Raw genomic sequence first — 22,672 nt, forward strand, 5'->3', positions numbered from 1 at the left:
AATGCAATTGAAGGAGTATATAATTCACAGCAACTTCTCAGGCCAAATAATATTTAAATCCTCAATTTGTGTCACTATCCCTTCTTCACCCAATATTGTGCAAAGCAAAAATTTATTCTGCTCAAAAAGGAAACTTTCTCTAAAGCTGCCTGGAGTGGAGGAAAAAAAAAACAAAACAAAATCCCAGACGGAAAATACTAGCAAAGGTGAACAAGAATACCCTTTCCTGGAAAAAGGACAAAACAGCCCAGGACAAAAAAAGTTGACAGGAGGAAGCCAGCAAATGGTAGGAAGAAAGATATATGATTCATTGTTTAAAATAATCAGTTTAGGAGAGAATGTACATATTTGGAAAAGCTAAATAGATAAACACTGGCTTTGTTGTAAAGAGCCAAACACTCTTCTAATGAAGAAATTAAAAATTATTTCACTTTAAAAATGATGTATAAAGTCAGGAATGTAACACAAAATCTCACTCCGGCCCAATGAAGTAGTTCCTAGAAGCCTGCGGTGTCACTGCCTTAAAATTCATAACTTCTCCCCTTCCACCCAATACGAGTTAACCGCTGAGGTTATTTATCCACCTTCAAGCCAGAGCTGATAAGCCTCCAAGCCACTGCTAAAAAAGCCTTGTGGATTTATTTAGCAGTTTAGTGAGATTTACAATTACCTCCTTTATCCTATATATTGTTAAACATAATTCAAGTTTCCAAAGAGAAAATATCTAAGGGTTGGAGCTACTTTATTAGACTTATAAATGATCATTTCAAAACTGGGGGGTTGGTGGAGTGAATGAATTCCAATAGCTACTTTGCTCTGTGTTTTCAAAGTGAGTGAAAGTTATTATTCAAAAATACAGAGAAGGAAGAGGTTTTCCTGGATTTCTACCAAACTCGGATACCATTACCTGATTGAGAGCATACACATACACTTTTCCTTGCTCCTCTTTCTCCGTTCCCATGTACATAGGGGCTCCAACTAGAAGAATGTCAGTATTAGAATCCTTATCAATGTCAATTGTTGTTAAAATACTGCCAAAGTAGGAACCAATCTAGGACACAAAATGAAAGAAAACAGCCCAATGAACATCAGCAACTCTCAAGGAAGCTTAAAGCTGCATTTGGTTAATCGAGAGTAGGAGCTAGTTGGCGAAGGAAATGAAAGATAAAAATGGATGCTCCCTGAAAGTTATTTATTGGCTTTTTCATGAGAAAAAAGAATATTAGTCAGTTCTATCTTTGAGGATGAACAGCTGTTACAGATTTCATCACCTGACAGTAACAAAATGAATTTCTTTAGATTTCACTCTAATCTCTCTTTCTTCTCCACAAATCAGAAAAGGTCAGTAATACTATAGTGATTTTTTTAAGGAAATAAAATTATAATAATGCAGTAGAATGCATAATAATAAAAATGCAGTAGTATGCATTCTGGAATTGTTGCATATATGTTTAAATACATTATAAATAACTGAGTTATCCTAGAATACTGGTATGGCATATTTCACCTCATGTAGTCTTGGAAGACTGTCTTCTCAATGAAATGGTTAAGTCTTATCCCAGCAGCTATAGGAGACAGAAAAATATAGAAGGATTGCAAGGGGATCATCCCTTACAGAAGTATGTTTTCTCATTTAAAGATAGGAATATGTTAGAGAAAAGCAAAGAACTTATACCTCATTATCTAAGTGCTTAAATAACCTTTTCAAATATTATTCTATTTTAATATTAACAATTTAATATTAAATTGCTCTTAACAATTATCTTATTGAATCTCACTGTACTGGCTTCTGTGATTTTACTCTTACTCTCTTGCTCTGTGATTTTACTCTTACTTTCTTGCTTCTGCACTTGTGGCATAGACCACTCTTTTCATATTTACTGGCTTTTCCCTCTTCCCATTTTCTAAATTTCGGCCTCTTTTAGAGCTCAGACCTGTAGCTATTTTCCATTCTCTTACCCTAGAGGAGCAATCCTTAAATGTGTCTACTAAGGCAATTGCAAATATTTTTCTGTCTTCTTGCTCAAGTCTTCAGTTCTACAGTTCTAGGACATGTGGGCAAAAGACACCGACTTTTTCTCACAGGTTTTTGTGGGGCTTAAGAGGATTTTTTAAAAGTTGAATTAATTATAAACATAAGTAAAATACAAGATCTTGCAACACTGGGCTTTCCTTCTTACATGGCAACAGTCAACTGGAGCTGAATGGAAGCTCACTAGTTGCCCAGGTCCATGGTTCCCATCACTTCCTGTGGGTTTTGCCCAGCAGCTTTACTCACTGACTTCACCTATTTTGATTTTACTTTACCGGCACCTGCAAATACCTGAATTTGTGCTTACTGTTACAGGGAACATGTCTAAAAGCCAAATATCATTGTTAAAAATTCCTAAATTAGCCGGGCGCGGTGGCTCACGCCTCTAATCCCAGCACTTTGGGAGGCCGAGGCGGGTGGATCACGAGGTCAAGAGATCGAGACCATCCTGGTCAACATGGTGAAACCCTGTCTCTACTAAAAACACACACACAAAAAAAATAGCTGGGCATGGTGGCGCGTGCCTGTAATCCCAGCTACTCAGGAGGCGGAGGCAGGAGAATTGCCTGAACCCAGGAGGCAGAGGTTGCGGTGAGCTGAGATCGCACCATTGCACTCCAGCCTGGGTAACAAGAGCGAAACTCCGTCTCAAAAAAAAAAAAAAAAAAAAAAAAAAATTCCTAAATTGCTGGAAGTGTTGACGTTCTCACCATGAAGCCACCTTTCTTTCAGATTCCCAGGCTTGAAAATGAAATCATTCATAATTTAAATCATTCATGACACTCTCCTCAACTTTCACATGCAAATTTTCATAAAATTTGATACTTCCTATCTTGTAGACAATTAACGGAGCGATAATGGATCTAAGATGTCATCTAAAATGTTTCATTTTACTATTGTCAGTTTCTTCTTATTGATATCTGTCGTGCCCCTTCCTTTTCCATTTTTATTGCTGACATCTTTTTTATGTTCTTCTTATCTCCACTTTGAGCTATAACAATAATCTTATTCTAATTGTTGTGCATTTTCCAAGTATAAATGTGGGCAAAGAGTTAGTAAAACACTTTCACCTGGTATATGAGGATCTGACCTTTAGTTACTCTGACTCTTTCCCTGGGAATCTGCTGAGGCTGGGATTTCAACTGTACCGCTAAGGCTAATCCAAATAACCTCTTATTGGAATATTGTATTCAGGCTGTGTGGAACTATAAATGAATTGTAAGTATCTGATGAAGATATATTTTTGACTTCTCAGTGTGCAATTACTCTTGTAGCCGGCATGCCCTTTGTAGAGACCCTGGAAGCTACGTCTGTGGTGTTGTCATCAAAGATACGGCTCCTGCGGGGCATGGGGCTTTAAAGCCAGTGAGTTCTTGGACCTGCCTAATGTGAGTATCCCTGCACCTGAGCTTTGCTACTGTGCTGGGCTGTGGCTCCAACTCCTGCAGAGCAGGAGGGCTGATGCAGCTCTCTAGTCTAGAGGGTTGGAGTATTTAGTGAAGGCTGAGAAGAACCGCTCTCCCACCCTCTGTGAAAGGACTGTAGAATAAAGTTAATAAATTCTCCTTGTAGAACTGTTGAAAAAGAGAGAAAACTTTTTAGAGACAAAAGTTACCCAAGCTATCACAATTCAAAAATAACAATTAAAAAAAGCATGGTTAGATGTTTCTTTCAGTTGTGTGTGTGTGTAATTCTCACGTTTGCATATTTCTGCTGTTTCTTTCAGTTTATATATATAAATGTTTTTCATGTATAATTTCCCAAACTTCTTTTAATATTCAATACTATCTAATAAGAATTTTCCAATTTTACATACTGACAATTTCCCATTACCTCCAAGATAGAATCCAGGCTCTTAACCTGCCATTCAAAACATCAAATAATATGGGTCCATGTTATCGTTTTAACTTTTCCTTTCACTGCTCTTTGTACCTATCTACATTCTATCATCCCTTCTAGATTCAGCCCAAATTTCATCTCTTAATAAGCCTTTCTGCACCGATCTGGCTTAAAGCAATCTCATCATATTCTGACTGTAGTGTCTGGGTCACTGGTACTTTCATGCCTCCTAACGTTTTGGATCTCTTTCCTTGTGTATGTATTTGTACGTCTGTATCTACATCTATTATACATCTTATCTCCACCCCCATCAAACATGAAGTTAAAGATACAGACACTAACATCCTTCCAAAAAACCTAACATGGGGCCCTGTTCCCAGTCGTTAATGAATATGTAGGTATTGCATTTTTTAAAGTTTTGGATGACAGAGAGTAAACATACATAGAGCATGAATAGATTAATTTAAATAAAACAGTATTTTTCTAGTTTACCTGTTCTCCACTGAGTGTCTGGAGAATTTTGATGTTTCCATCTTCCATCCTGTAGATAATGACCTGGCCTGTATGATTGTATCGAGGCTGTCCGGCAATATACAGCACATCCCCAGCAGCAGCAGTGGCAGAGTTTACTGTGTAACCTAATAAAAGAAAGATTCCAGAATCTTAGTCTTCATGTAATAAATTAAGACTCTTTTTAAATGGCTGAGAGAACCATTTTTATATGAACATTTTTTGAAAATAACATGAAAGCATTTGTTTTGGTGGAAGCTTTTTTTTTTTTTTTTTTGAGACGGAGTCTTGCTCTGTTGCCAGGCTGGGGTGCAGTGGCACAGTCTCGGTTCACTGCAACCTCCTCCTCCTGGGTTCAAGCAATTCTTCCGCCTCAGCCTCCCGAGTAGCCGGGACGACAGGCTCTTGCCACTACGCCTGGCTAATTTTTGTATTTTTAGTACAGACGAGGTTTCACCATGGCCAGGATGGTCTCGATCTCTTCATTTAGTGATCTGCCTGCCTGAGCCTCCCAAAGTGCCGGGATTACAGGTGTGAGCCACTGCGCCCGGCCTGGTGGAAGCTTTTAATATGTTCTCTACCACAACTGCTTTCTCCTGAGAAGCGATTTTCCCCCAATCTCAGTTTTTCATTGTTTATAATCACAAATGATGGAACAATGATAACATGAAAAGAAAAAATTGCACACCCCCACCCCAATTTGTAATAAATCAAGTCAGTACTTCATTTGGATATATGTGTCTGCACTACAGAAATTAACACTTTTTATATAACTGGAATCATAGAAAATGTAAATGTTTTCCGTGCTGCTATTAGCTTTTTAAATTGTAATTTTAAATAACTAAAGACTGTTTCTCTTGGTTAAAGTGCAAAGACATTGCATTTATATTACATGACCATCCCCTTATGAAACACTAGAATTTAGGTGGTTTTAATATTTTTGGTATTATATGTAAGACTTCAAAAAGAATTTAAATTTGTCCCCCTTCTGGATTTTTTGACAATAAATTTTAAGAAATAGATTACTGGATCAAATTTTAAAATAATTCTTATAGTGTCTAGAAAATTATTTCCAGAAAATTTGTACTACATTGTTCTATGAACAGCCATGTGAAAGTCAATTTCATGAAACTGTTCCAGGCTTTGTGTATCATTACTATTATTTAAATTTATGTATGTTTTAATAGGTGTTAAGCATTGTCTAACACTACCTCGCTGTGATTTTAATGTGATTTTATTCAATAGAGAGCTTGAATCATTTTTCACATATCTGATCTTTCCTCTTTTTACTTGAGCTTTCATGCTTTTTACAATTTTGAATTGTCTTTTTTTTCTGCTTCTGGTTTTTTTTTGCGTATATTTTATATTGAAGTTATTCCTGGGTCATTATTTCTGTTTCTTCAGTTTCTTCTTGGATACCTTTTTCTTCTGTGCAACTTCCTCCTCTGGTTTGGAAAAATTTGTTCTACTTCAGTAAGAATCATCTCACTGTGGTGGGTGGGGTGATGGGTGTGGGGGTCATGTGTAGGTTAGTCTGACCACGAGCCCTGTAAATAAAGCCAGTGTATCTTGGGTACTTTGCCCACCTAGATGTACATAATGACCAAGAGAATCTACATAAAAACGTTTAAGTAAGTTTAGCACTGCTTTTTATATTTTTAAGCATGTGCAACAAACTTTCAGCAGTCTTTGGGAGCCATAAACCCTCTGTCCAGCTCCATTGTTTGACTTTGGACACATCTACCAACTGCACCATTGCAACGATGGAACGGCACACACACAGTGTTTCTCTGAAGTCACAGCTTTAAGATACTTGGTGGCTTTTCAGATATACATACCTAAGGATTGCCTGGGTAGTTCTATGAATGTTCTTAAAAAGAACACAAAGATTTGAATCTTTTGATTTGCATGATTTTATGGTTTTTTTTTTTTAGGTCAAGCAAATAGTGAACCATTTTAAAAGATGATCTCAGGCTGCTTACAGAAAGAACATAAATTGTGTTTTTAAGACTAATTTTTGAGTTAAAAATTAAATTTATTCTTTGTGGTTTGAGAACAGAGCCAGATCAATGAACAAAAATTATCACATGCAGATTTTGATTTTATAAAAGGAATAACTCTTCTAATAACCAGATTTCTTCAGTGGAGCAGAAGTAAGATTATTTTTCAAAATGCCACAGAACAGCACTTCTCATTGAGAAAAAGATCATTTTCCTAACTCACCAAGTATTTAATACAAAGTAAGCTTCACTTTCCTCTAAAAATGTTAAAAAGGAACAAAAGTTTTTGTACAATACATTTATTCTTAAAAGCGCTAAAGGAACACAATTTGTCAGACGTATTATACTTTATGAATATTCTTCACATTCTCATTTCTTTGTCTTTTTTTGAAGGTTTTTTTATTATTATAAGTAATAGAATGTGAAATATTTTTTCAAACATGTAATGTGTTATGTGTTTATATTGCTAACCGCAATATTGTTTTAAAATGAAACTTTCAGGCTGTGTTTATACACACATAAAATGGAAAAGAAGAATGTGCAAAATGAAGGCTGTTTTATTTCATGCCACTCTACTAAGAAGTTTAAAGAAGGGAGTAGGATGAGAGTATTAGTTCCTATTTGTGTGTGTGTGTGTGTGTGTGTGTGTGTAATTTGCAGAGCTGTGAGTATAACTTGATAAAAGCCCCTTTTTAAAAATGAATTGAGAATTATGTTTGAGGGTAGGAATTGTGAGATTGTTTAGTTAACCATCTTTGATGACTTATACTTGATAATTAAAAATGAAATCATCTCAGGGACAGTAACTAGCAGTTAGCAGAGTTACTAATTGAGGCTTGGGTGTCTAAAGACAAGAAAGAGGAAAATAAAAAGAGAGCCAGAGACAAGTAAAGCCTAATTTTAATAGAAGGAAGATAATTATAAATATTTAAGAGTAATAGCGTTTCCTGAAAAAGAAAAGCATAAGATGGAAGAGAAGGGCCAGGCACAGTGGCTCATGCCTATAATCCCAGCACTTTGGAAGACCAAGGTGGGTGGATCATCTGAGGTCAGGAGTTCGAGACCAGTCTGGCCAACATAATGAAACCCTGTATCTACCAAAAATACAAAAAATTAGCCAGACGTGGTGGTTGGCACCTGTAATCCCAGCTACTTGGGAGGCTGAAGCAGCAGAGTCGCTTGAACCCAGGAGGAAGAGGTTGCAGTGAGCAGGGATCCTGCCACTGTACTCCATCCTGGACAATAAGAGGAAACAATATCTCAAATATATATATATATATATATATATATATATAAAAGGAACAAAAGGCAAAAATGGATGGCCATAGCCCTTTCCATGGATTTATAAACAATGAATTCTGTTAGCTCTCATAATTCACTTCTTGGGAAAACTGCAGGGATCTAGTGAGGTACAAGTATAACAGGCATGATCTGTCTTGATGTCATGACATTGCCTCACATCTTTCCCTCTCCTCTGGCAGCTGTATGGCAGGAATAGAATTGAGCAAACTGTTGGGGGAGGAGGCGGGAGAACGCCGTCCCAACAGTATTCTCACCTTGCTATGCCTGTGCTGGCATAAGGCAGTTTAGGTAATAGAAAGATAGTTGTATGACTATGTCCTGAGACAGTTGTTCGACAGCTTTAGTTCTTACAGCTTCCTGATCATTATTGATAAGTATGGGATTTTTCTAATAGAGCCTCTGCCTCTTACTTTACTTCCTTCATAAGATTTTTCATAGTCTTATAACTTGCAATCCATACAGATTTAGGAAAAATACATTCTATCTCTTCCTAATTTGTGAACCTCACAAAGAAACATGTTTGAAAACTTCATTTCAGATTTAGAATAATATTTTGGGTGGAAAAAAAGAACCAAGCTATTCTGCCCTGCCTTTTCTGGGTGTTTTTCTACTTTGAAAGAAATCTTACCTGTATTAGACATTATGTTGGAAAAATGTCATATACTCTCACTTCTAAGATAATAAAATAATTTCTGAAACAGAAAAGAAAATCTCAACACATTATAGAAAACATATCCAAAAATTTCCTTTCCTGGACAGAGAGAAGTCATATTTAAATCCTGTGGTCAGAAATAAAGATTCTTTCAATATTTTCTTATTTGCAGTGATATTTTTAAGTTGAAGTCTCCAGGTCTGCTTTAAGCAACCTTTAACCCAAGCTTTTTGGGAATGACAGATTCAGGATTCTTAAGAATTTGTTTTAAAGAAATTTAACCTCATGTAATCAAAGATTACCAAAAGTTACAGTTAAAGATTACCGAAAGTTATCAGCTAAAATGTGTGAACTTCCTAAGAGTGGCAACAATATCACACACATCTTTGCGGACTTCACACAGTGTCTTTAACTTTGCAAATACTCAATACTTATTAGTCATAGTACTAATGTCAGCTACTATTATTATTATATATTATGTATGAGTTTTCTATTGCTGCTGTAGTGAACTACCACAAACTTGGTGGCTTAAAGCAGCACAAACTTATTATCTTACAATTCTGTATATTAGAAGTCAGCATAAGAGCTTCCTGGACTAAATGGCAGGATGTTGGCAGGGCAGTGTTCCTTTCTGGAGCCTATCAAGGAGAATCCATTTTCCTGCCCTTTGTAGCTCTAGAGCCATCCACAGTTTTTGGCTTATGGCCTCCCTTCATCTTTAAAGCCAAAACCATTGCATCTCTCTGACCATTTTTCCATCTCCCTCTGGCCACATCCAGGGGAAGTTCCCTGATTTTTGGAATGTGTGATTATATCAGGCCCAGCCAGATATCTGAGGATAATCTTCCCATCTCAGAATCCTTAATTTAATCATAACTGGAAAGTCCCTTTTGCCATACAAGGTAACATATTCATGGGTACTGGGATTAGGACATGCACATCTTTGGGGATCATTATTCTGACTACCACAATACTAATAAGAGGATCATTGATTATATAACATTATATAATAAAAAATACAAAATAACATTTACATAATAAAATAATAGACAACACCCATTGAGGGCTAACTGTGTGTAGGGACACTACTAAATATCTTATGGTCATTACTTAATTTTCCTAACAACTTAAATGATATATGCAATGTAATTATTTCCATTTTAGAAATAGGAAAATTGAGGCTTTGACAGGGAAAGTAATTTGCCTAAAGCCATAGCCAGGGGCAGAATCGGAAAACAAACTCAAGTCTCTGTGACCTTATCTCTAGCACTAAGTGTACGCCTTGTGCCATAACCACTTCAAGTCCTTAGTATCACAGAATTAGCAGCTTTCTAGTTTTTATATTCATGGGTGCATAATATTTTTATATTTTTATATTCATGGGTGCATAAGTGGATTTACTATTTACTTAACTATCTGCATATTTTTGGGCATTTAGGATAATAGCCTTTCCCCCAACACCATACATAATAATACAATGGAAATCATTGTTCACTTGGCATTCTTTTTTTTCTTTCCTTTTTTTTTTAGATGAAGTTTCACTCTTGTTGCCCAGGCTGGAGTACAATGGTACAATCTTGGCTCACTGTAACCTCTGCCTTCTGGGTGCAAGCGATTATCCTGACTCGGCCTCCGAGTATCTGGAATTACAGGCACGCACCACCATGCCTGGCTAATTTTGTATTTTTAGTAGAGATAGGGTTTCTCCATGCTGGTCAGGCTGGTATCGAACTCCTGACCTCAGGTGATCCCCCTGCCTCGACCTCCCAAAGTGCTGGGATTATAGGTGTGAGTCACTGCGCCCAGCTAGCATTCTTAAATATCAGATTTTTTTTCCCTGAGGTTAGATCCACAGAAGTGAAATTTCTGTATAAATGTGGTATGAACACTTTTACAGCTCTGTAAACACATTGTCAAACGCCTTTCATAAAGAGTTTTACTAATTTATATGTCATCCATTACATATAAATAGTTGTTCTACATTTATTCTACATAGAATAAAAAGAAGCCTCAGGTTAAGCTGGTTCTCGTTTCCAAGGTATTTCCCATAAAACAGTCTCACAGAACCTTAGGATGTAAATAACTTTTAGAAGATATCTAATCTAAGTCACTTCTATCTTTTTTAGGGATTCTGTGTCATAACACGTATCATATTGATAGTTATCACTTGTTTCATTATTGTCTCTCAGTCAAAAAAGTAAGGTTTATCAATGTAGGAACTGATCTGCCTCATCTGTCTTTTTATTCTCTATTTATAAACTCAGTGTTTGGCACATTGCTGGTATCAATATTTGTGGAGTGCTTTCCTGATCAACCCAGAATCAGTTTTTTCAGTATGGTGATATGAACACTGATGTAAGAATCAAGAGCCCTCAATTGTGGTTTCACACCTGCCATAGGCAGCTGGGACAGAATTGTTCTATCTCTCAGTTTCTCAATTGGAAATTAAGACTACAAGCTCCATAGGATCTCTTTTAATGCTAAAATTTGAAATGAATTTTAAGCCTAACACCTATCATATCACAATCCTCCAAATATTTAAAAGATATGCAATGCACACTTTGTTTTCTAACCTTCAATTTCTTTAAATTTTGGAGAGAATGAGACTTGTAGCAGGGAATTGCTTCTGGAGCTGCCTTCTCTACGTAATCTTTTACTGGAACATCTTAGTGTGTCATTTCTCCAGTCAAAGATTACATAGAGAATATGTGATACTTAGAACAATGAAATTCTCTAGCTGTTGCCTGACCAGAGTAGAATGCAGTAGGATTTTTATGAGAAATAGACTAGATTTTCATTCATACAGTTCTACATGTCTTAAGAGATTTTAGCAGTCACAGTGTAGCTGCTGTTTACTGTTATATTTTTAGTCATCTAAAACTCTTGTCCTTTCATTCTTCTTAAGTCCTGCTGACCCTATAGCTTTAATAGGTGTCCTTGAATAAGGAGATGTATAAACACAGTACAGCAGTAAAGACCTGCCACCTTCAGGGTAAAATAGAAAGCAACTGGGACAGAGAGAAAAAGACTTGCCTGTGGGGCAGAAAGATCCCAGAGAGGAATACTAACCCCTGAAACTGTGAATGCTTCCAGGACAAGGTATTTGTCTCCTTCATCACTGCATCCCCGCACTGAGATCAATGCCTGGGGCAAAAAAGGAGCCCCCAAATATTTGTAGAGTGAGTAAGAGGTGGGAAGCCATATCCTGATGGTACTTCCCATTCTAAGTCCTTTCAACTGTCCCCAGAGATCTTTTTTCGGTGATGGGAGATTTCCCTGGCATTCCCTAGGCATCACTCAGCTTGGTATAGATCCGAAATAAAGTGGTGCCGGACACATACCTCCCCATTTCCGGCAAGACGCTGGGAAACAAGACGATGTTACATCACTGGGCTTAAGTTCAATATTTGTCTGATTGTGAGTAGCACTATTAAGGAAGAAGTTACATGACAAAACACATTTTTCTTTTCCAAAATTAGGACCCATAGAAATAAATTAATGATAGAAGACGTTTAAGACAATATGAGAGTTTGGTTTTCAGGATATAGGAGAAGTCAAGGTTTCCTTTTCTACCCTCATTTCCTGTCTACCAGGTTCAAAGCTCTTCTTGAAGTTAAAGTTGATACCAGGCACAGGGAAACTGAACATATCAGAAAGTACACATCTCATCCTAAACCATTCCCTGCATTAGATAGCCCTACTAACAAAAAATGACTTCCATATTCTGTCATTTTGACTAACTAAAGCTGCTCAAAGGCCTGAAACTTTGAACAGGTTATGGAAAATATCCAACTCTTTGAAATAATCTTGCTACATGATTGTAAGACTATAGAAATACAAGCAAATAATGCTAAAGGTAAAAAATTGAAAATTAAAAAATACTCTTTTCTAATTATACCCAAACCTTACCTAAATAAGAAGCAAGAGGTTCATTCATTTTGGTAGACTCAACATTAAAAGTTGTGTTTTGAGGGATTATGATTTTATCAGCCTTCTGCATGACAACTGTTCCATTCCAATCATAGGCTCCTACTGCTCCAAGCATGACCCAGTCCTTACATGCAAATAGAGAAGAAATAATATTTAATAAAAATAATAACAGCAAACACTTAAACACCATTAACAATGTGTATGGGCAGTGTTCAAAGTGCTTTACATTTACTAACTCATATAATTCTCATAATAACTCTAGGGGCTAGATGCTATTGTTACCATACCTGTTTTACAGAAAAGGAAACTGAGGCACAAGTAACTTGCCCAAGTGATACAGTAAAATTGCACATGGAAATGTCAATATTCTTTTGCAAGGACCATTATGCCTTTTCTTTCGTTACCTACAAATGGTATATCTTCTAATCTTGCCTTTCTACTTTATTCTTGGTGCCAAGAATCCTAGGTCTTGAACATGAATTTCTAATAAGACCCTTGAATTTTTTGATACTGTGGAAACATATTTTACATCTTTAGCAAATATGCTAAATTATTTCATTTAGATAGGTACATAATTACAATAAGGTACAACTCACACTGATTCACATCTGTTAGTACAATGCAGTGAATTAGTAAGAGAACATGTTTTTCTAATAAGAAGCTTGTGAAATGACATTTTTCTGTTTGAATTAGCAAACATCAACATAGCTTGCATAATTGTTCAAAAGTGCACATTGCACTTACAGTACTAGATGTTGTATTTGGGAAAGGAAGCCTTGCAAACACATATTTCATTTTCTACCAACTGGTCAACATACCTGTGAATAATGAGCACTGAAGCCAGTCTGAGACATTTCCATTTCAAATGAAGCCGCTGACTGGTCAGCTGTAGCTATAACATAGAAAAGTATCACCATAAATAAGTAACAATGCCTTTTCATGCACTGCTGACTTGCAGAGTAACACAGACCTTGTAGAGCTTGTGGTCTTACCAACCAGAATTTCAAACATCTTAGGGCATTTTCAGCCATACATTTCTCAACCCAAAATTTCTAGGTAGGCCTGGGTAGAAGACAGAGAAAAATGGTCAAAGGGCTTATATCTTAAATTCTTGCTGCCCTGTCCTTGCTGGAGGGGTTGAGAAATCTCTCTCTCTCTCTCTTTTTTTTTTGAGATGGAGTCTCACTCGGTCACCAGGCTGGAGTGCAGTGGCACGATCTCGGCTCACTGCAACCCCTGCCTCCCCAGTTCAAGCAATTCTCCTGCCTCAGCCTCCTGAGCAGCTGGGACTACAGGCAAGCGCCACCAGGCCCAGCTAATTTTTGTATTTTAGTAGAAACAGGGTTTCACCATGTTGGCCAGGATGGTCTCGATCTCTTGATCTAGTGATCCAACTACCTCAACCTCCCAAGGTGCTGGGATTACATGCATGAGCCACCATGTCCAGCCAAGAAATATCCAATCTAATACTGTAGCTGTTGTGGATCCTGTGGTGCTTTGGGTTCACATGGCTCAAGATGAATGTACTACAGGAGGGAATTCCTGTCTCTACTCATGCTTTTGGAACCCTGCCCAACTCTCAGGCTGAACTTTCTTAATATGTTAGGGGACTGAAAAAAATTTTATTCACATGTTTAAAAAGGTTTCTCAACTCCATCAGTCCCACCCATATTCAAGCCATAGATACCATCAGAATTCCATTGCAAGGGTTTAGATATTTTAATTTGCACTTATTTGCTCTGATTACTGGTGGCAAGTATAACTCACAGATCAGGAGGGGGTCTTTGTGACAGGGCTATGCACATGCTATTCAATCATATATCTTTAAAAGATCCTATATCCATATTGAAGCTCTTTCTACGGAAGTCTGCTACTCTCAAATTATTCTCAAAATATTCACAAACCCAAAGCCACAATTTCCTGAGGGAATTGATGGAATGCTGATTTATTTACTTGCACTAGGGGGTTACTGATTTATTTGGCCTTGCAGACAAGTTAAAAATAACACTTAAGAAAGTCAGTCTGCTCTTTCATTGAGGCGTGGGAATAATCAAACTTGAGAAACTAAATGTATTCACTAGTTATTTATTTGCATAAAATTGTGAACAAATACATCAGTAATTACGTTTTTAGGACAAGATTAAATGGGGGAATCAATCAGGAATTCAAATACATCATTGTAATCCCTTATTGTACAAATTGCCCTGTAATTTAAGACTGAGATGCATTTTAACTTTAATTTAAACATATATTTTCAGTCCACAATGCTTTAAGGTGTTTTCTCGCTTATCTGCAAGATCAATAGGAATGTAGCAACAGAAACCAGCATTATTTCCAGCACCTGCCCTGATGCTATTCTGCCTTCAGCTGAGAACAAACACAAGGAAGCTATGTGACATTCTTCCTGCTGCAGTGGCATAATGGTAATAGGCCACTATATTCTCCTGGGCTGCTTGCTGCAAAATCCTCCCTGGACTGTTCATGAGTGCTTGAGCCAACCACCCTAACCACTGTGCAGCCTCTGGTTAGAAATGCCGGTATTTCTCCCAATGCTCTATGGGAAATGGTGACATTAGAACATTTTCTGATGTACTAGGCAAGTCCTTGGCATACTTGCCTCAATAGGTGGCACTGTCCTTGGCAAGCAGAAATTTCATAATCACAGCTATTTGCCACCTTAAGATAAATGTTGCCCAGGAAATGGAGATTTCCCAAGCAATAAGGATATAAAGCCTTTTTAAAAATCTCATAAAAATATAAGAAATAATCTAGACAAAACACAGCTTTTGGTTGGCTCTGAAAGTGTAGCAACAAAGATAATACATAAAACATTTTTGATCTGTAAAGTTCCTTATAAAATGATGCCATATTTGAATATAGAGACTTGAGGCTCTTCAAAGTGTCACATTTAACCCATAGTGTAGTTAGGTTAGAAACAATCTAAAAATGTCATTTCAGGCAATTGATCTCACCCTCTCCCAGCTGATGTGGGCTTCATTTCTGCCCATCTTAGGTTACTTGTTTACTTAAGAGGAGATTTAGAAATGATACTGTATTCTGTAGAAATATCAAATGTAACTATGTAACTTTTCTTTTAAATTATTTTTACAGATTGTTTCTATCATTTCTTAGCCCATGGTATTAAAAATTAAAAGTACACAATGAGTTGGAAGACCATATGTATTTTCCTTGAGGCCAGCCAAACTCATAATCTGGGTTATTGGTAAATGACATGGGGATAGCTCTTGAGAGACCAAAGCTACTTAAAAATGACTTGTACACAGAGCACAAGACAGCTGAGGTCTTCAGAAGCAGCTGCGACTCCAGACCCATAAACAATTAGAGTGTTCTGTTTCCACAGGCACAGGGGAAAAGAGGCCAGGGGAAAAGGGAGGCAGAGAAATTCAGTCTAGCTGGGCTGTAGATTACTATCACCTCTAAATCAAATGATCTAAATATGGATTGTGACCCAGTCATGAAATCAACAGAATGAATATGGCCAGCATTTTTTTTTTCATTGAAAGAGATTAAGGTAGAATGGAAGAAATGAGAAGACATCACAGTGCATGACATATAATAAGAATTATCTGGCTCATGCCTATAATCCCAGCAATTTGGAGGGCAGAGATGGGCAGATCACAAGGTCAGGAGTTCGAGACCAGCCTGGCCAACATAGTGAAACCCTGTCTCTACTAAAAATACAAAAATTAGCCAGATGTGGTGGCAGGTGCCTGTAGTACCAGCTACCTGGGATACTGAGGCAGGAGAATCGCTTGAACCCAGAAGGTGGAGGTTGCAGTGAGCTGAAATCGTGCCACTGCACTCCAGCCTGGGCAACAGAGCAAGACTCTATCTCAAAAAAGCTTTGATTTATTTTTATACGTATATATTTATGCACATTGGGTCAAAAAGCAAAATATAGTTATTATCGTGAGTCACTCAAAAAAACTTTGAAAGCCATAACTCTAAATAATTTTCTTTCTTTTTTTTTGTTTGTAGAAAGTGATTTATTTAAACAGAGAGAGAAACAGGAGGAGAGAAAGAAGCAGCTAACTCTCACACTGAGTGAGAGAATCCAGAAAGATGGAATCCAGGAGAGGAAAGCAGCTTCCACACTGAGTGGACGGGAATAGAGAGAGAGATGGAGTTTAGGAGGGGAAGACAGGCTTCCAGGAGAGTGTGGAAGGGGACTCCAGAGGGGAGATCCAGGAGAGAGAAAAACAGCTTCCACGAAGGGAGTGTTCCTAGAAGGGGACCCAAACATGGAGTCCCAATTTTCTTTCCTTTCTACACATTTTCATAGTCTCATTTTTCTGCATTTCCCCAGCCCCTTGATGCTCAATCAAAATGATCCCCTTTTTTTCAGTTATGTCTCATTCCCATTTATCTCTCTGTTTTCTATTATCAGTCATATCAGGGAGACTAAGAAGGTGTTTTTAATCTATTTTTAAGATGCAGAAACAACAGTCTTTTAGTGTGTCCTCCCAAGGACAGAGTCAACTGGATTTGGATGTAGCCTGTGCGGGCAAAAGAATTCTCTGGTGGTTTCTCTACCTAGGTGGAGAAAAGGCACATGTCTCTGAGACTAAAGATCATCAAAGAATATGAAGAAAGAAGCTTTGCCAGTTTGCCTGGCATAACAATTCTGAAGACTTTTTCAGGAAAGATCTAGTTCCAAAGTAATTAGTTACTTGACATCCTCTACCTAAGGCAGAATGGGGAATGTCATAACTCATTATCCTCAACAGCCAGTCACCATTGAAAAATCAAGGAAAAATCTGCAAAGAAGTAACATGATTTAGACAAAGACAGTGAACCAGTGTTTCACTGCCATGGATTTTAAGGCAGAGTTCCAGGAAGACATTTAAAGTGGGCAAGGAGCAAAATACAGAGAAAATAAACAAACAAAGAAGTTATTGCATAAGAACACTCTTGTAGTAGCTTAATATGAAATGAAGAAACACATTTTTTTTAAAAAAACCCAAACCTAAGGTAGTAGTACCCCTATTTTCTAAATCTATGTTACAGAAAAGGAATAAAGTACATGGAAACATTTTTTTTTCCTGGCATATCTATATTAACCATTGTCTTCATCAGCTGTCCCATCAGCACTGCCCTATGATGCCCTTACAAAGAGAGCCTCTAGCAGACCCAGTGGTGTGAGAAACAGCCATCTCAATGACAGATTTATATAAAAGAGCATTGTTCCATGCTGACCATTGTACACAGTAAAACATGTATTGCTGACGTGTTAGGAATAAATACAAAAATCCCATTACACCAATTTTGAATCGCAAGGAGAACATGCAACAATAAGATAAATAGACATACCTTCCAGAGCAAATATTCTTTCTCCCAGAGTTTTAACAATGGTGACTAGAGCCAATTCATCAGAGACGTTGAAGAAGTGCTTTTCAGTGGGTTCACTTGCAATTGATTTTATTTCCTCCACAAATTTTTCAGTGCTTAAATTTCCTCGGTTATAGCTGCCAAGAATCTAAGACACAACAGAAACAGCAAGAATATATTTTAAATTCTGTGTGTTAAATAAAGGATCTCAAGCATTTTGTCAGTAAACAACAGTGTAGAGTACCTTAGCATAATGGAATTTTTATGTATTTTCACATTTATGGAAGAGTGATTTTCAAAATTTGTAGACTCCCTAATATTAGCTGTTACATAAACACTGCAATTGGTGTAGAAAAATATAAAGGGTAATTTTGTATGTGTGCGAAAATTTCTTCTCTTGTACTCTGTGTCTCTGTTACTAACAGCTGTAGTTTTAAAATCTGACAGTTCAAAAGTAATGTTATATTCATAGTTTCTGAATGTCTTTGATATTATTCCAGCTAGTGATGTCATTATCTGCTGGCAAAGGCAACCAGCAAGTGAGTTGCCTGCTTTTGAATGAGTAATTCTTCCTGAAACTCTTACCAAGGCACAGTCCAGCACATATATATTTTAAACACATACCAGACTAAGTAGTAATCTAAGTTGGCAATCTAGAAAATAAACAATTGAGATATTCTTGTTTGAAACCAAATGCTGCAGACAGGGGCATTCTTTTTTATGGAGAGGAGAGAGAGGCAAGAGTTATATAAGATAGTTAACTATAATTGTTTAGATGTCCAAGCAGATTTTCTCAAACATTTAGTTTATTTTTTTTTAGGTAAGGTTTACTGAGATACATTATATACAGTAAAATTTACCCTTTTTAGACATACAATTCTATGAGTTTGACAAACCAATATTGTTGTGTTACTGCCACGTCAAGGTGTAGAATATTTCTATCACCCCAAAAAGTTCTCTCCTGCCTTTTATAGACAATCCCTTCCTCCCTTCCTCCACCCCTGGCAACCACCGGTCAATTTTCTGTCCCGATAGCTTTGATTTTTCCAGAACGTCAGATTTAAGGAATCATATGGTATGTAGCCATTTGCGTCTGGCTTCTGTGACTTTGCACAATGCTTTCGAGAGTCTTCCATGTTGCTGCATGTAGCAGTAGTTGGGTACTTTCTACTGCAGAGTGGGATTCCATTGTATGAATCCACCACAATTTATTGATGGAGAACATTTGGGTTATTTTCAGTTTCAAGATATTATGAATAAAGCTGCTATAAATATTTACACATAGGTCTTTGTAATAAACATATATTTTCTTTTCTCTTGAGTAAACAACTAGGAGTGAAAGTGCTGGGTCATGTAATAAGCGAATGATTAACGTTATAAGAAACTGCCAAGCTGCTTTCCACAGTAATTGTCTCATTTTACCATTTTACTATTCCCATCAGAAATATATAAGAGATCCAACTGCTTTGCATGCTTGTCAATACTTCTTATTGTCAGTTTTTTTCTTTGTTCACTTGTTAGTTTTAGCAATTGTGTTGGTGTATAGTAGTGTCTTATTTAATTTGCATTTCTCTAATGACTAATGATGTTAAGACTCTTTCATACACTTATTTGCTATAGTATTTCTTCTTTGGTGTAGTTAGTGTCTGTTCAAATCTTTTGCCCATTACAAGAAAATGAGATGTTTATTTTCCCCTCATTGTGTTGTAAGAGTTCTGTATATATTCTGGATACAAGTCCTTTATGTGTTTTGCAGATGTTTTTTTCCTGCTTGGGGGCTGCATTTTCATATTCTCAACAGTGTCATCTGAGGAGTAGAAGTTTTAATTTTTGATGAAGTCCAACTAATTAGCTTTTTTTAAGGTTTATATTTTTTCTGCCTAAAAAGTTAGTTTTTAACATAAAAATTTCTTATGACCCTAAAACTTACTTTTTAATATAAAACTGTTCAAGACAATAAAAGCATTTAAAAAACAATACGTAAAATTTTAAATGCAAAATTTAAAATGCAAAAAAGTTAAAAAATCCCCAATATGTAGATATGAACTAATTCCATTTTTTAAATCATATAACTACATGGGCATGAAAAAATGTGAAATAATGTAATAATGTGTACCATAATTTATTTTTATTTCTGTATATTAGGACACAGGTGTTTCCATATTTCTACCCTTGTAGTTACAAGCGTTACCTGAAGATAATCACTTTGGTTTTTACTATTTTTTTTTTAGTGTTCATGATACCTTTATAACAATAACTCAAACTGGACAGAAGCAAAATGTAGAGTACAAATTGTGGTCTACAAAATAGATAATAACAAAAATTGAACCCTCAGTACACAAAATATCACAAACAATAATTATGTTGAGTGAAAAGCTAAACACACAGTACATCTATACAATTTTATTTATTTGGAATTCAAGAGCTGGCAATCTAAGTGAGCTGTGGTAGCATATGGTGGTGGTTATAGTGGTTGCTATAGGAGATATGTATTAAAAGTGAAAAAAAAAACCCATTGCTGGTTATATATCCCAAAGAAAGAAAATCAGTATATTGAAGAAATATCTGTACTCCCATATCTATTGTAGCACTGTTTACAATAGACAAGATATAGAATTAACCTTAAGTATGCATCAATGGATGAATGGATTTAAAAAAACATGTTATATATTCAGAACAGAATATTATTTATCCATAGAAAAAAATGAAATTTTGTCATTTGAAGCAGCATCATGGATGAGACTGAAGAATGTTATATTAAGTGAAATAAGCCAAGCACTAAAAGGCAAATATCACTACGTTCTCACTCAAATGTGGGAGCTGAAAACATAGATCTCATGGAGGTAGTGAAGAGAATGGTGGTTACCAAAGGCTGGAAAGAGTAGTGGGGAGGAGCAGGGATGAAGAGGTGTTAGTTAATGGGTATAAAACTACAATTAGATAGAAGGAATAAGAACTAGTGTTCAGTAGCACTATAGGGCAACTATAGTAAACAATATTGTATATTTCAAAATAGCCAGAGAAGAAGATTTGGAATATTCCAAACACAAAGAGATGGTAAGTGTCTGATGTGATGGATATTCCAATTGCCCGGATTTGATTATTACCCATTGATGCCTGTATCAAAATATCACATGTACCAGCTAAATATGTACAGCTATCATGTATCCATAAAAAGTAAAAATAAATTGAAAACAATAAGCCTAGGAAACTTTTTGGGAGTGATGGAAGTCTCGTGGGTCCACACAATTGTCAAAACTCACCAAATCGTTCACTTTGTGCACATTTTTCACACTGAAACCTTGAATTTCACTGTATTGCAAATATCATCTTAGTTTTTAAAAACAGAATGAACTATATAGATATGCAACAATATGGATGAATCTTAACATGGTATTAAGTTTTAAAAGTTCCAGAATATTACATACAGCATTACACCCTTTATTAACATTAAGAAACAATTAAATAGTCTTAAAATTATTTTTTTCAGATATGTATGAGTGCCTAAATATTATTTCGAAAAGCAGAGCAAGGATTGAGGAATGTAGAATGTGGGCTGATGGCTACCCAGGTGGAGGAAAGCTGGTGGTAAATGGGTGCAGATGTATTTATCTAAAAAGAGAACTAGCTCTCGATTTGGGTGGTAGGTCCATGGATGCTTATAATATTATTGAAATAAATACAAAGATATAGTTCCAAATAAAGAAACAAATAAAGTGGGTCACACTTCAACAAACGATTACAACGTGGCCTGACCTAAGCAAGGATCATGATTAATTAATTCAAGCCTATGCTTCTGGAGTCCAAAAAATGAAGGAAAGACACTGAGCCCTTTGCTATTGCTTGATTTTCTTTTTCTTTTTTTTTTAAGAATATCCAAATCCTCTGAGAAGGAGGAGAGTCCTGGCCTCCAGTAACCATGAAGGTACAAGAATTTTCTAGTTTCACATTTCTTTTTCCAATAATAGCCTTGTCTGGCATCATTAAAAATGGAGAGTTCCGTGGTGGTGCCTTCAAAGTCCTGTTACAAAACAGACCTCTAATACCCTTCTGACCACAGTACTGTGATGTGGCCTGGGAGTATAATGGACCAAGGGCAATGGGCCTGAGGGCTGCCTACGCCTGTCTCCTCCGGATCTGAAGCTCCCCCTACCCACTCAAGTAGCCCCACTGCACATTTACATGTATTTTTTTAAAGTTAGATTTAGAATGGTAGATTAAAAAACTGATATTTTGATTAAGAAGGATACAGATTTCTCACTTATAGAAAGTTAGAAAAGAACTAAAATTACTGTTTAAAGCACTGCTGTTTATGATCTACAAAAGACTTGTTTATTTGTATTATTAAATGGATAGCGGTCTGGGTGTGGTCGCTGACACTTGTAATCCCAGCACTTTGGGAGGTCAAGGCGGGTAGATCACCTGAGGTCGGAGTTCAAGACAAGCCTGACCAATATGGTGAAAACCCAATTCTACTAAAAATGTAAAAAGTTAGCCAAGCATAGTGGCATGCACCTGTAGTCCCAACTACTCTGGAGGCTGAGGCAGGAGAATTGCTTGATCCCAGGAGGTAGAGATTGCAGTGAGCCAAGATGGCACTACTTACTCCAGGCTGGGTGACAGAGCTAGTCTCTGTTTCTAAAAAAATAAAGAAAAGGAAAAAGATAGATAGTGTTTTAGAACAACAACTGAAATACTAAAATGTACACTCAATGTCAATGTGAGAAAGTGAGTCTTGCAGGCAGTGCAATGGCTTTTGAATGCTCCTTACTAGAGAGAAGGCAGGGGTGGATTTATTCTCCATTCTTTCCTTTTGCTTGAGTAAGGCCCTCATCCGTTTCCCTGGGGAATATCAGTGCCTATCCCAGAGGAAGTACCACATGTCTCATCAGAGGACTTTAAGCCAACTCTGCCCCTGCGATCTGAGACCCCCGCCCCCCCCCAAGTCACCAGGTGCCCTTGCCTCTTTCTCAGCTCCCTCATCTGCTGTTCCATGAAGTTACAGGAGTAACAAGGTTACAGGAGTAATACACTAATGTCTGGGAAGAACTTCAAGCT

General features: G+C 36.8%; 1 protein-coding gene across 3 annotated transcripts in view; it reads right to left on the minus strand.

Annotated features, from left to right (window-relative positions):
* The window catches only part of ITGA1 (integrin subunit alpha 1), a 168,095-nt gene that overhangs the window by 48,489 nt on the left and 96,934 nt on the right, over window positions 1–22,672 (minus strand). For all 3 annotated transcript variants that reach the window (XR_004739932.3, XR_013532315.1, XM_035291595.3), the window contains exons 9-13: window positions 17,597–17,762; window positions 13,084–13,157; window positions 12,245–12,389; window positions 4,364–4,509; window positions 908–1,051 (exon numbers count right to left, since the gene is read on the minus strand). Coding sequence is in view for 1 of the 3 variants with exons in the window: in XM_035291595.3 (XP_035147486.2) it covers window positions 908–1,051; window positions 4,364–4,509; window positions 12,245–12,389; window positions 13,084–13,157; window positions 17,597–17,762 (675 nt within the window). In the remaining 2 variants the exon portion in view is untranslated. The remainder of the gene's footprint in view (window positions 1–907; window positions 1,052–4,363; window positions 4,510–12,244; window positions 12,390–13,083; window positions 13,158–17,596; window positions 17,763–22,672) is intronic.

This window comes from Callithrix jacchus, chromosome 2 (assembly GCF_049354715.1).
Source record: "Callithrix jacchus isolate 240 chromosome 2, calJac240_pri, whole genome shotgun sequence".
Taxonomy (NCBI): domain Eukaryota; kingdom Metazoa; phylum Chordata; class Mammalia; order Primates; family Cebidae; genus Callithrix; species Callithrix jacchus.